General features: G+C 37.1%; 1 protein-coding gene across 2 annotated transcripts in view; it reads right to left on the bottom strand.

Annotated features, from left to right (window-relative positions):
* Nucleotides 1-875: 875 nt before the first annotated feature.
* Nucleotides 876-14792, bottom strand: part of tafa1a (TAFA chemokine like family member 1a) — a 39918-nt gene continuing 26001 nt past the window's right edge. Inside the window, exons 3-5 of one of the 2 annotated variants that reach the window (XM_079588589.1) lie at nucleotides 9570-9710; nucleotides 4626-4750; nucleotides 876-1943 (exon numbers count right to left, since the gene is read on the bottom strand). In XM_079588589.1, the coding sequence (XP_079444715.1) occupies nucleotides 1914-1943; nucleotides 4626-4750; nucleotides 9570-9710 (296 nt within the window). In that variant the 3' untranslated portion in view covers nucleotides 876-1913. The remainder of the gene's footprint in view (nucleotides 1944-4625; nucleotides 4751-9569; nucleotides 9711-14792) is intronic. The other variant, XM_079588590.1, reaches the window with a different exon arrangement.

The following is a 14792-nucleotide window of genomic DNA, read 5'->3' as shown; positions in this document are numbered from 1 at the left end:
TCTCTCATTCCTGATTTCTAACACACAGCTACGTTTATATGTAAATAGCTTGAGCTTATTTAGTCCATTAGATCGAACCCCCCCTCCATACCCGGCCATAGACCCATACACACGTAACGATACGTTAGGGGATTCAGCTCCCGTATTTAAATGCGCCTGTCACTCCTAAAACTTTACAGTGTGTATGTGACCACAAGCACTAGCCAATCAAATTTTAGAACTAAAACTATTGTATAATGATATTTGTAGATTAGCTCATTTCCTTCGATTTATGTATCTTAATGGTAATACTATGATTCCTCTTTATATTGTACATCTTTTCTACAACAAGGAACTTTTTCCATTTGGCAAAAAACATGATTTGAAGACCTCTCCAACAAAAGCTCAGCCTGCAAGAGAAAATGCTGGTATTTGCTTAAGATTTCCGTGTAGCCTATTCATTTTTCCACTCTGATATTCTGGAGTCAACTGTTTGAAATTCCACTAAAGCTCTACTGAAGGTGAGGGCTAAAGTTCATCCTCTGCTGTCCCATGTGGAGGACTGTAAATGTAGTGATCTGTATTCACTCAGCCTGTAGTTAGAGCTTCCTTTCTGCATGCCGACAGCAACACCGAGGCTCTTATGTTCCCAGCTCCCTGCTTAAAATGCTAGAGCTACATATTCAGAGTGAGTGCGTGCTCTGGCCCTCAGCTGCTCCGAGCGGAGAGGACTATTTCTGAATGTAAACGACAGGTAAATGTCCCAGCGGGTGTCAGAATTTTCACAGTGTCCTTCAGTGCAGACTGCCTGCCTACACATTCAAATACCCTCTCGACCCTCTTTTCTCCAGTCCATTCAAATGACCAGAACCCTTAATATACAGAATGGTCTTAGTAGGTCTTGTACCATTTAATGAAGGTATATTTGAACAATGGGAAATGAATTTGATTCAGAATATTTAAATGTCACGGTATTTTATATGTGCATGCACCAGCATATTTCAATCAGGCTTCATTAACTTCAGTAATAAATCCACAGCTTTTATATATTGCTGTAGCCAAAGTGACGGCCTATTAGTTTTTCATTAAACATGTACATTTTGAGAACACTTCAGTTAAGCCGTGATGACTCAATTTGTCAAAATATTACTGAAGCCCAAAAATAAAAATAGCATCTTTAACCAATCAATAGAACAGTGAACAAGAACACGTAAACATGGCTGTTCCTTTGCACCTTCTCACCCATTATTTTCACATTTAAACTTGTTTATTGCAAATTAAATATAGTTGTAACATAATTCTCACCATTTTTTGAATTAATTTTATTTATGAAAAACATTTCTTTCACCTATATTTACAACTTCCCGTAAAATCATGCTAAGGACTTATTTGGTTTTAGTATCACACCATAATTCATTCAGAACTCTTAATCTGATATATTATGTTCCAAGAAATGGAGGAACATCTCCGGCCGGATAGGATGGGATCAGTCATTCCATGTACACATGCTCCTCTGCATTTTGTTCATAGTCGATGCACAAAGTGTCTTTATTAAAGTAGCTTGAAGACGATCCCCTTCTGAAAATCCACATGAACAGGAAGCCAGTTTCACTACATATAGTAGGGAAATTAACATGTTCTTCCAGAGACATAGGAACATCCAAGAATTTTACAGTTGAAGATTATTTCAGGCAAGGTGTAGCTGGTTTGAGTGCACTCCACACAGAGGGATACGAGTTTAATTATCCAGGACTCACTGAGAGGAAACAAATATTTGACAATTGTCAAACAAAATAATGAAAGAACCGGCAGTTCCACGCCCACAAAGATTCTCTTAGAAAGTCTGGTGTCCGTGTAAGAGACAGATGGATTTATGAGAAAAGGGCTCCATGTCAAGTCATTGGACACGTCTGTTGGTTTCGAGTTGGGTAAACTTAATTCAGCTTGTCGTCTTGGATATTTCCCTGAAAAAGTAAAGTAAAGAAAAGATGGATGAGTAATATGAAAACAATCTGAGAATGGTTTTCTTGTTCAAATAATTAGCAACAACATATTGTGCAGAAATGATTTGTAATAACAACCAAATGTGATTGGAACTATTTATTGATGGGGGGGGATCATACTGAGGCTATCCACACTAGTGCGTTTTCGTTTTAACATGGCGTTTTAAAATGAAAATGATCCTCGTCCATACTGGTGTAACCGGTTCTACTCAACCCGATCTGAGCTGGATTTGAACCGTGGTCTTCAGCGTGGTCGGCGGGCTCTCTAACAAGGAGGCTAAAGACCACTGCCTCTAGCATCAGTCCCTAGAGCAACTCTTGAGATCAGGGGAGTGAGGTTTACTCGCACAGCTCTTACTTTAGGGGGGTGAGTTACACTCACGGGTCATGGCACCAAATGTTAATGGTCCTACTCAACTTGCTTCAAGCGGGATTCGAACCATGGTCTCCAGTGTGGTCGGCGGGCGCTCTAACAAGGAGGCTAAAGACCACAGCCTCTAGCTTAAGTCGCTAGAGTGCCTCTTGAGATCAGGGGAGTGAGGTTTACTCCCACAGATCTTCCAACGACAGTTGCACTGGCATTTCCATTGCATTTCAGAAAAGATCTCCATCCACACTACACGACCAAAAACGCATATCACATGACCATTCATGCACACTGGGCATGCGAGTACAAGTGTAAACAGTTGCCGATTGCTCAAATAATTGCTTGCCTCTTACATATTAGGCAGCTCCAGTATTATAAAATGCAGAGTTGAACTGCCCAATGGATGCTAAAGAGGACAACAAAGTCAGCAAAGCTTGCAGTTCCGTCTCATTGTTATTGCCAGGGCTGCCAACTCTCAACTCTCAAATGAGAATCATGCAATTGACCCTTTTCACGCGCTTTCACGCCACACATCCATTTTCTCACGCAGAGAAAAATTGCAAAGCAAAGAGGACACTGACACCAACAGACAAGACAGAGCAGAGCAGACTCATATGAAAAAAGTTCTCAACTCTGAGATTCTGTCAATTGTATTACGAAGTTCAAACAATAAATACCGCTTTGACGCTTAAATATGACGTGACTGATCGTGTAGCGCCTGAGTTCAAGCGGCATGTGACCCGATAATAATACTCTTTACAACTAGTAAATAGTAAATAAACACTAATCAACAATATGTTGAAAGATTCAGTACAACTCACCAAAATGTATATGCCTCATACTTAATATCGAGCAATCAGTGTTTTTCAATAAAGGTTAATAAAAGAGCAGGAGAACAATGTCCCATAATGTTTACATTTACCTCAGGAAACCCATTTAATGATATTAGCACGTTAGTTGGCTAGAAAAATTAGGAGGAGTATTTTGCTAAATATGTGCACTATTTATTATTATTATATTACATTTGCATTATATTTAAGGGTGTCATTTTTAACCTTTAATAATAATATTAATACCAGTTGACAGGGCTCTCTGTATGTTTACAGCATTAGGTGAGTTTTTTTTTTCTAGAGAAAAATGAATGTAGGCTACCTAAAATTTATCCAAATGAATCGATATTAATTAAATAAAGATTGGAATCAAATCAAAAGAATGAAATTGAATTGAAATCGTGTGTCAAGCAATAGTAAAAACAGTAGCCTACCAGTCATTGTATCATGTAAACATTGTAAAATGTTTTCACTAAACTTAACAAAATTCTGTTTAGTTACCAAATGTTTTGACGATAACACAATACACTTATTTTGATATAAGCTGCTCCTTTTATTGCTGCTGCTGTGATAGAGCAAGTATGGGACTTGCTACTGTCAATACATACATGTCACGCTGCTGTGTTTGTAATGTGCAATGGTGGCAAATGAGTTTCCCCTTACAGGAATTAATAAAGTTTTCTAATCTAATAGATATCTATGGGTACAATATATGTCACATGACTAAACATGCGCCCTCGTTTTTAAATACCTCAGTTTTCATAGTCCACATTACAACGTGGCAACAATGTTTTCAAATTTATCCACTTGGGAGAGCGTTTTCAAAAAGCTCCGTCTTCGTTGACAATAATTCTGTCTCTATGTGGACGAAAGTCCAAAACAGAGATAAAGATGTGTTTTCAAATGAAAACGTATTAGTGTGGACAAGGCCTACAGGGCCTGAGTGTTTTTTTTATGTTCTTAATTAATCCCATCGGGACGCACTTTACATTCTAAATGGCAATAAAACTTAAATAGAAATGACCATTGACCATATTGTTATTGGCTGCCTAAAGAAACCCTCTGATTGGCTATGATTTTTTGCCGGTGTGTCATTTTCTGCTTGACGGAAGTAACAATCACTGTTATTTTAATAAATATTGGATTTCTTGTGAGCTACAGCAGTGTGCAGGGCTTCTATTTTTATTATAAGTCCAGTGTCCCACACACTTGCCTGCAACCATTCAGGTGTATGAGGGTTGTTTATTTATTGTTCTGTTCTTTATTAACCAAATATTTCAGTGAAATAAGCAAAAAAAAACAAAAACAATAGGACAACACAGACACATACTCAATCACATCATGCGATTAATCATACACCGCACCACTAAGAGTCATGAATTGTTCAGTAGCTTGAGTAATGTATGTAAAGTAACAAGGAATGCTTTCAGGTGCTCTAAATCTCACCCTGGTGGTTTTGATCTTGTTTCCGGAGTAGCACATCCAGCCGGAGTTATCTGGTAGAGTCTTGCATTCCTCTCCCTCCAGACACGGCTCCATCTCACACCACCACTTCCCAATCACTATGGAGGCTGCAAGCAGATCATAATTGAGTTAGACTCTTCCTCGCATCGGATTTAAAACAGGGTAAGGTTCCAGTCTCCATCCTCCACTGCTCCTTGACCATCTGACAAATAAAATGTACATGTTTACATGCATAATGCTTCCCGACTGACTGCATCACTCCAATTGCTTTAAGTATTTAGACTTTAAGCAATTTATGCATGGTCTAAATTAAATTAATATAAAAAAAAAATGAAAATTCTGTCACCACATTCTCACCCTCGTGTTGTTCCAAACATGTGCGATTTTCTTTCTTTTGTGGAACATAAAAGAAGATATTTTGAGAAATGTTTTGTGTTCACACAATGGAAGTCAACAGTGTGCAAAATTGTTTGGTTAACAACATTTTTCAACATATATAACATATATAAGTTATATTTTCAATATAACTTTTTGTGTTTTGCCAAAGAAAGAAAAGTCATACAAGTTTAAAACAACATGAGCAAGACTAAATGATGACAGAATAAAAAAATGTGGGTGAATTATTCCTTCAAATTGAATTACAAAAATGTGAATGGATGGATGGATGGATAGATAAATGAATGTACACTCTTAAGAAAAAAGCTAAATATGGTTCTATATAGAACCCTTGACTTAATTTAAAAGAACCCTTTTAGGTCATAAAGTTTTATAAGGAGAAATGTCTTAATGATTGCATAATACTTTCATGTTTAACGTGTTATAAATTTAAGGTATGTTTATGAGCGGTTTAATAAATAAATAATAATAATGTAATTAAAATTAAGAATGAATAAAAAATACAATTAATTAATATTAAACCCATAAATTGATCCCTAATACGGTCCATATAGATCCTTTTCTTAGGATTGTGTGCTATATAATGTTTATTGAATACATATGTATACAGTGTTACACATGTATTTATATGTATTGTAATATGTGTTTTGTCATTAGAAAGGATGGCTTCCTCCACCAGAGTCTGGTTCCTCTCAAAGAAGTTTTTCTCCATCTTGAACATTTTATGCACTTTTTGTTCTTGGCACAGTCGCCTTTGGCTTGTTCATTGGGGCTTTAAAGTACAATTTTCTTTAAAACTGCTGTGAAACGATATGTTGTGAAAGGCGCTATACAAATAAAATTGACTTGACTCTAATGTGCTTGAATAGCCTCAGTGGATGTCTGCGGTCAGTAGGAGCAGAGCCATTTCACAGAGTGGCATTTTATGAAAGGTATTATTCTGAAATGAAATCCTATGCCGAATTGTTCACTTAAATCACCTTGTAGTCTTAGGAAATATTCTGAAAAAAAAGATATGGTCCATATTCTATGTATATAATGAAGGTCAATCTACTGACATTACAATGGAACTTGACGTCATTTCAGTTGCTTGAGAGAAAAGCATTCTTGTAAAACTATCAATTTTTCCCACTTTGCAAAATGTATGATAATAACCAAATGGAGACCAAGTAGGGACCATTAAAAAATCAGGTGCTCAGGAGGTTGAGAACATCTAATATTGGCATCACTATGATTATATTAAAATATGATACATTAATGTATCACTGTAATGCTGTCACATTGCATTGAACACCAAACGTTTCAGCAGAGAGTGTTACTAATACCTGAAAATATAGTATACGGCTTGTATAAGGCACTTTTATGTTATTAATATTCTGACACGTACTCGAAGTTTGTGACTTACTCCATTTCCGTGATAACGGCACTGAACCTAAGTCATATTCATTAATATTGCAAAAGCACTCAACCAATAGTTGTCTCTTTTTGCGAGTAGGCCTTTAAAATTTAATTTGTATATGCTCAACACTTTCTCTGTGGATATTTTAAAAGAGTGAATGACCGTTCAAGCTTCATAGACTTTGCTCACATGTACAATAGTCACACTGCATGGATGAGGCAAATCTAACACTCTTTTGGCTATAGAGCAATAAAATCAATGGAAAACAACCTCAGGCAAGGGCTCTGTGTTTTGATTAAAATTCACTTTACTAGGTCTCTTATCCTCCATAAGTAAACAAAACATCTCATACACAACATGTAGCCTTCAATGTCATGTACTCCTTTGACAGAGAGATAGCCTTCAGCCTCATATCCTAGAATATCAATATGAATGAGAAGAGAACGAGAAAACGGACCAGTTTTAATGGCCACTATCTCAGTAAATGTGTCATCTCTCAGTTTAACTGGTAACCATAAAATGCAACAGAAGTATCCTGCAAAATGTAAAATCACAATTACCGTTAAAATATTCTACTTCGATAAATGTTACTGCTGCAAGACCATAAGTAAAAATATTTAGTAAATTAATGTAAATAGAAAATAAAAAATTATATTTCAACACATTTATATAAAATATTATATCAGTTCATGTTATGCTGCAAGACCCAAATATAAATAATAAAAATTTATTTCAATACATTTATATAAAATAGTATAGTTACATCAGTTCATAGTGCTGCAAGACAAAAAAATATTAATATGGGATTTCCTTTGCAAAGTGGAGGACGCTTCCAGCATCTTTGTGTCATTGTCTTTTAATTACTTTCTTGGCAAAAACTGTACTCTTTTTAGGTAAAACAGCAACAGCATGAAGTTCCAAATAACTGAAGATGGTTTTAGACCAAACATCTGTATTTTTCCCCTGTTGCTTTAGATAAAAAAAGTTATTTTTCAGAGTGCAGACCATCCTTGTGTATTTTGGTAAAATAACAATATACAGTAGGAAAAAAGTAACTTCCAAACACACGGCCTGTGGACTTTAGTCCTCTACAGAATAGACAACACATTGCAGCCTGAAAAGATGGAAAAAGTAACTGCCTTCGTTTCTAATGATGCTGCTGTCTTGTGGGCAAATTCTGTTGTGTTGTCAACTTTCCTGCGTTTGTCTTTCCCCAACCAGACACTATTTATTAAAAAATATTTAATACAAAATCCTAAACACAACAGCTATAGTTTTAGATAAGGCTAAATATGTTATAAATATGCACTTATCTGCCACTTTATGAGGTGCACCATTGAATGTATTTCATTAACTGTTGATCTACTGGGATTTTCACACACCCACCTCTAAGGTTTAGACTAGAGAATGGTCCAAAAAAGAGAAAATATCCAGTGAGCAGCAGTTATGTGTGCCTTGTAGATGCCAGAGGTCAGAGGAGAATGGCCAGACTGGCTCGAGCTGATAGAAAGGCAACAGTAACTCAAATGATGCAGAAGAGCATCTCTGAACGCACAACGCAACAAACCTTGAAGCAGAAACAGGACTACAGCAGCAGAAGACCACTCAGGTGTCACTCCTGTCAGCAGAGAACAGGAACCTGCAGAGGCTGTGATTCACACAGGCTCGCCAAAAATGGACAGTAGAAAATTGGAAAAATCTTGCCTGGTCTGATGAGTCTCTATTTCTGCTTCGACATTTAGAGGGTCAGAATTTGGGATAAACAACATGAAAGCATGGATCCATCCTGACTTGCACCAACAGTTCAGGCTGCTGGTGGTGTAATGGTGTTGTAATGGGGTATTTTCTTGCCACACTTTAGGCCCCATACCAATTGAGCATCACTTAAACACCACAGCCTGAATATTGTTGCTGACCATGTCCATCCCTTTATGACCACAGTGTATCATCTTCTGATGGCTACTTCCGGCAGGATAACACACGTCACAAAGCTCAAATCAACTGGTTTCTTGAACATGACACTGACTTCTCTATACTCAAATGGCCTCCACAGTCACCAGATCTCAATCCAATAAATCACCTTTGGGATGTGGAGGAATATGAGATTCGCATCATGGATGTGGAGCTAACAATGGATGTGCAGAAATTGCATGATGCTATCATGTCAATATGGACTAAAATCTCTGAGGAAGGTCTCCAGCACCTTTTTGAATCTGTGCCATGAAGAATTAAGGAAGTTCTGAAGGTAAAAGGGAGTCCAACCCGGCACCTAAAAAAGTGTCCGGTGAGTGTGTGTTCATGTTGGATTCATTTATTCAAAATATTTATAGAATGTATATTTATATAAATGTCTTAGATTTTTTATCAAATCATGATGCTAACCCTTGATTTAGCCCTTGCCATTTAAAGAAATCAGCCTCAAACAATGGCAGCCTCAGTCACCAACCTTTCACTTTCGATTCATCTTTTTTCCATACAGTGACAGTGAATGGAGCCTGTCATTCTGTCTAACATCTTCCCATGGAAGAAAAAAAGTCACAGGGATTTGGAACGACCCAACAATGAGTAAATTATAAAAGAAATTTTATTTTTGACTGAATTATCCCTTTAAGCTAAGGTATTTAAGTGTTTTAACATCCAGAAAAACGACAGACGTCATCTTTAAGAAAAGAATATCCTAATGAGCTTTACTTAGGGAAAAGGTCGGATGCTCCTCCGCAAGATGCAGTCAAAGTTAATGTTCTTTGATTATCTCTAGGTGCGTTGCGAGTGAGATGTTCTCCCAGAAGTGTTAGTTTACAGCAGCTCGTTTGTCATAAGGACAGAGCATTAATAATAAAAAGCCCTGAGGATCTGAGCTTTTCTAGGGCAGGGACACTGCAAGAGCGACCCTGAACAGAGTTTCTTCCAACATACCACACCTCTAAAACACTATACAGTCTTATGGAGCAGCTTTACACAGCTGCACAGAGTGTGTTTAAGCACAGCTGCACTGTGCAAGCCTGTTCAGCCACTGCACAGCTGCACTAAGATGGTTTAAAACAGTCAGCATCTGTTACATTCAACATAACAAAGGAAGCTATACGCACCTAAGATGAAAGGTGACTTGTGCCATGTCTCTCTTCACCTACCGTCAACACAGGAGGGTTTATTCCTGGTGGTTCCTGCTACTTTCCCTGGTAAACAGGAGCACTTCACCGTCTGAGACCTCTCTTCTATCTTGTTTTTGTTACAGCACCTGTGGGCCGCGATCACCTCGCATGTCCCTCCTTCTGTCGAAAGATAAAGCCATTAGCAAACAAACAAACACTCCTGACTCGCCACGGATCTACATTTACAATCATTATCTCATGCATGTCATCTTTCATGGTCCCCTTAAACTGCCACATAATTCATCATGCATTTCAATTTAGACACCGCAGACACGTTAGGGAGGATGAGGCACTGCTTTAGAAGCAGAGAAGAGAAAGAGGGAGATATATATGAGACATGAGACATTTTTTACAGGTACATTTTAGATCTAAATTATATTGTATTTTAATCATTTTTTCCCATATTTCTTTTTTGACCCTATATTTTCCTATATTAACTTTCTTTATTTTTTAATGTTATTTACCCTGTGTCCCTTTATTTTATTTTTCCTTTTTTATGTTCCCATAGAAATATATCTTTTTATAAATTTTCCTGGTCCCTTTTTAATTTTCCCTCTTCATTTCCTGATTTACATAACATAATTCCTTTTATTTATTTGTCCCTTATATCTATCCTATATTAACTTTATTTCATTATCTTTTGTTTTTATTTACTCATTGTCTCATTCCTTTTTACTCCCAGTCAGCTTATTTTTCCTTTCATGTTCCTGTTCAAATCTAATATTGCTTTATATATTTTCTGTATTTCTTTATTTCACCTTATTTATTGTCTGCATTGTCTATTTTTAAGCTGTACGCTCAACAGTCATGCCAATAAAGCTTTGCTGACTCTGCTGAGAGAAGAGAAATGGCTTCTATAGGTTCAAGGTTCTTGGTGGCTGCTGCAATTTGTATAAGAGTACTTTAATAATGAGTGATCTAGAATGAACCAAAGTCCTTTAAGGATGACGACCTGTAAGTTCCTTTACTTAAAATGAGATTATATAATAGCCTAATCTCAGATAAAGATAGAAAATCTTCAGTTCATTGGACATATTCTTCTCTGAATACTGAGCATTATTCTGTAGTGACCTGTTAAAATAACAAAATATATTCAGGTAAACCTTGAATTCACAAAGATATTCAGTAAATACACAGTAGCAAAGTGTTGACTCAGAAAGCCACACAACACCCACAGAGGCCAAATATTAAGGAAGCCCTATATTCATCTAAAATGGAAAATTCTGTAGCCTAATTAATATTAAACTCACTCTCATTTAGTTTCCAACTCATTTGCTTTCCTTTCATTCAACTGATTTTTTTTATTATTATCCTGCTCTCTTTTTGAGTAGGCTAATCAATTCATATGACTTGTGCATCATATTCTGGTGAAATCAAACAATACATTTATGCCCATGTGTGGAACAGACTGAAATGTAAGTAACTATTCACTGAATGTTTATCTCCCCGTAGTACATTCACGATACAACTAAGACGTTGTCTGATTCGTGAGTGAATCATTATTTTCATTGAATCAGTTGATTCAGTTCCCAAAGCCAGTGTAAATGATTCATTCATTCGTTCGCAAATTTCACTCGCAAAGAAAGATCCGGGAGCAGAAAATAACATCGACAAACAAGTTGCATATCAGTCTGCACAAAGTATATCGTATGTCTTCAGGTGAGCTAGAATATAGCCCAAGATGAATATAGATCACTTTTATGGTGCTTTGCGTTATTTTTATTGCATGGAAAACCGTGAACATTATGGTATTTTTTCAGTTGGTGTTTAATAGAAGAACGGAAGTCACGTGACGTGGGTTGGGAACAACATTGTGGTGAGTAAGTTATCTTTATTTTTGGCTAGTAATGTGTAGGCTACTAATCTTTACGGGTGGGCAGATCGAGGCTTCGAGAAACACTGAAACAGTGGTCAGTGGAAGCAAATGTGTCGTATTGTGTCGACTCGAGGGAGGCTACAAAACAATCCGACACACGGCTACGGAGACCCCTAGTGGCCAGAACAGTGTAAAGGCAACAAAAACCCGGGCCAAACATGCACAAAAACAAATTTTTACAAATCTATTGCAAAAAAAAATACTGAAAGTAAAATCTTTCAATTGTAAGTATCTAATCATCTTATAAGATTATCAAGTGTATATGTATGTTATCTTATCAATTGTCAGGGTTTGTTTTGTTTGTTCTATGCTAAACAGGCCAATAAGACTCTAACTACCATTATTCATTTTATTTATAGGCCTACTAATGTCTAATTAAAACGTCTACAAATGTATAAAACTGATCAGAGATCAGGTAAAACCATAGACAGTATATAAGATGGACACAGCGACCCCCATAGATTTCAACGGAGAAAAGTGAAGCCCATTAGAAGCACTCACTTCCTTATGGCTGAGCGTACTGCGCAGACTCAAACTGAGCTTGACGACGTATAGATGTGACGTGAGTCTTCTAGTAGCAGTGCTGAGAGAAATCTGAATCATTCCATTCCGAAGCTCGCTGAGACAGAGTATTAGCTGTCCATGAGGTAGCAGCGGGAGCAACTTTATCACTCTCTCTATGAGCTTCTCCTTTGACTTTATCGGACTTTATGCCTCTACGTCCCCCCGATTGCTTGCGAGCTTCTCTGCCGGTCTATACGGTAATTTCTCTACAGTGCGACAGGGTCGCGTGGTTATGACGCAATCGTTAACCTATTTTTTACTAAACCGGCTTCTACGAGGTCATAACGTAAGATACAAAGTAATGGAGCCTTTTATACATTGTCGTGTTTCTTTAGAAATAAATAATGGACAAATGGAGTCTTTGGACGCCTCAGATGTAAAGTTATTCGCTGTCAAAGTGACGCCAAAATGAATGGGAGTCAATGGAATGCTAATGCTGTTTGATACACACCATTGCTGTTTGAACCACTGATTCATAACAAAAGATTCGTAAAGGCTTCGAAGCTTCATGAAGCAGTGTTTTGAAATTGCCATCACTACTAATCTTTTAACTTTAGCTCTAGCAAACTTGCAAGCTGATGTTGTAATGGCTAACATTACCCCACTGCGCGTTTTCAAAATATAGCACGGCCTTTCATATTACACTATGTAATTATACAAAAATGAGAATTTGAAAATGAATCATCTTCATTTAAAAAAAAATGGGTTTCCAGTCTAGTCTTCAAATTGGTCAAAAATGGCATAAGTTATACCTGACCTTTTGCTAACAAAAGTTCCAGTCATGGCCATTCAATGAGTTAAACAGGCAAATAGCATCGTCGACAATAAAGCTACACTACTGAGAACTGTTGTGGATTGTTGAGTAGGCCTTGTTTGTGCTTCTATAATTATGAAAAATACCCCATTCCCCAGTGGTGCTTCAGTCAGAATTCATAGGGGTTTGTTTTCTGTAATGCCTAGTCTTAATTACACAAGACAGACCCAGTTTCCTCTTTGATCTATCAAGAGAAGGAGAAAATACTGGAGCTCCTGACTAAAATATCTTGACTCCTCAATGAGCGTAAACAGAGCAGTGGGACTCTCATTTGGGGATTTGAAAAGAGTGGAGGAAAGGGGAGAAAAAAAAAGTTAAATGCACTTTCAAAAATCAATAAAAATGTAAATAGCTTCTCTGTCTCCAGCTTCTTAGGCTCTCATTACCTCTAGATTGAAGTTAGTCAAAGCAGGAGGGGAAAGACACAGAAAGAAAGACAGGAACAGAGCGCTGGCTGTCGACTGTTAACAGCACATCAGAATATTTTGGAGCTCTTCTGAATATTTAAGCAGGTGACAGTGGACAGCTCAGATCCATGCAGGGACGTGATTGCTTTTTGTATTCTGTCACTTCGTGCGACTCACTAGAAATTGATTGCTGAACCTCAGGGGCTTAACGTTATCTCGTATAGGCCTCCGTGTGGCTCCTTCCTGCTCAACATATCAAACAGAGGGTCAGAGGACTTTTAAAGCTCTGGTAAAGCACTGTCAAGCAGCTTTCATTAAATGGACGTTGTATGTGTGTGTGAGGGTGGGTGTGTAGTACATATACTGTACACTGGGGTCCAAAAGTCTGAGACCACTAGTGAAAATGCATTTTTATTCCTACAATTTCTTAAATACAGATTATTGAGTGGAAAGTTGTATTGAAAAATTACATGAATTTGTCACAGTACTTGGTTTGTTTGCCTTTTGCCCCGGGATGATTTGAGAATGACTCCAAAGAGCATCTTAAGCTTCTGTGGAAGAATACAAACAGTCTGTACTTTGTACTTTCTGTACAAACAGTCGCGTGTTTACTTATTTAAGATTATGCATTACTTCTAGGTCCCTAATCAAATATTCCTTATTATTTTAAGTCATATAACATAGGGATGCACTATTTGACTGCAAAATTACAACACTAATATTCATGTTTTTTTTTATTCATTTTCAAACATCTAAAACTATAAGCACTTCTCATTACAATTTTGGGAAGATGGTTAATGTATGTTGCATTCTGAATGCATAAGCGACCCAAACTCAGCATTTACTGTGAACTGAGCCACTCTGAGATGTTAAAAACACCAGATCATGCTGTCTTCGCATGCAAAAGAAGAACACAGTGTCATGCTTCACTATGAAAGACGCAGTACATACCGTATATTGAATGAAATCACAGCCATTGCGATTTAATAATCACTCTAAGCCAAACCTTGATTTAAGTTTTATTTTGATTAATTATGCAACCTATCATAAAGTTTATTTGTCCTAAAATGGTTTATTACCAGATTTGAATTAGATTCCCTAGACTTTTTGACTCCACTGTATACCGTCCAACAGACTACAAAACTTACCATTCTCCAATTTCTTTCTTTTTTTAAACCGTATACCTTTTTTTTTTTTTTTTGCATTTTTGGATCTCTTTTCTAGTTTTTAATCAAATTTATATCTGAAATTAGATCCGGTATCCATTTGAACGGAAGAAGCCAAAAGCAGTCTAGCACTTTGCTGCTGTAATGTTCACTAACCTCTGCAGGAACGACTCAAAAACATCCCGAAAATTCAATTTAAAAAGTCTTGCGTATAATTCCATTAAATGTTAATGACTAAGCAAACTTAGAAAACCTACAGAGTATCATTGAATGGTGCTGAGTTTCATATTTTTAAAAGACATAGCATAAGGTCACCCTGAGGGAGTGTGGGCTACACCGCTGATTGATCTAGCGGATGCACTGATAGCTGCTGTG

The sequence above is a fragment of the Phoxinus phoxinus genome (assembly GCF_949152265.1).
Source record: "Phoxinus phoxinus genome assembly, chromosome: 18".
In the NCBI taxonomy this organism is placed as follows: Eukaryota; Metazoa; Chordata; class Actinopteri; order Cypriniformes; family Leuciscidae; genus Phoxinus; species Phoxinus phoxinus.
This window is presented reverse-complemented; position numbering and strand designations above follow the sequence as displayed.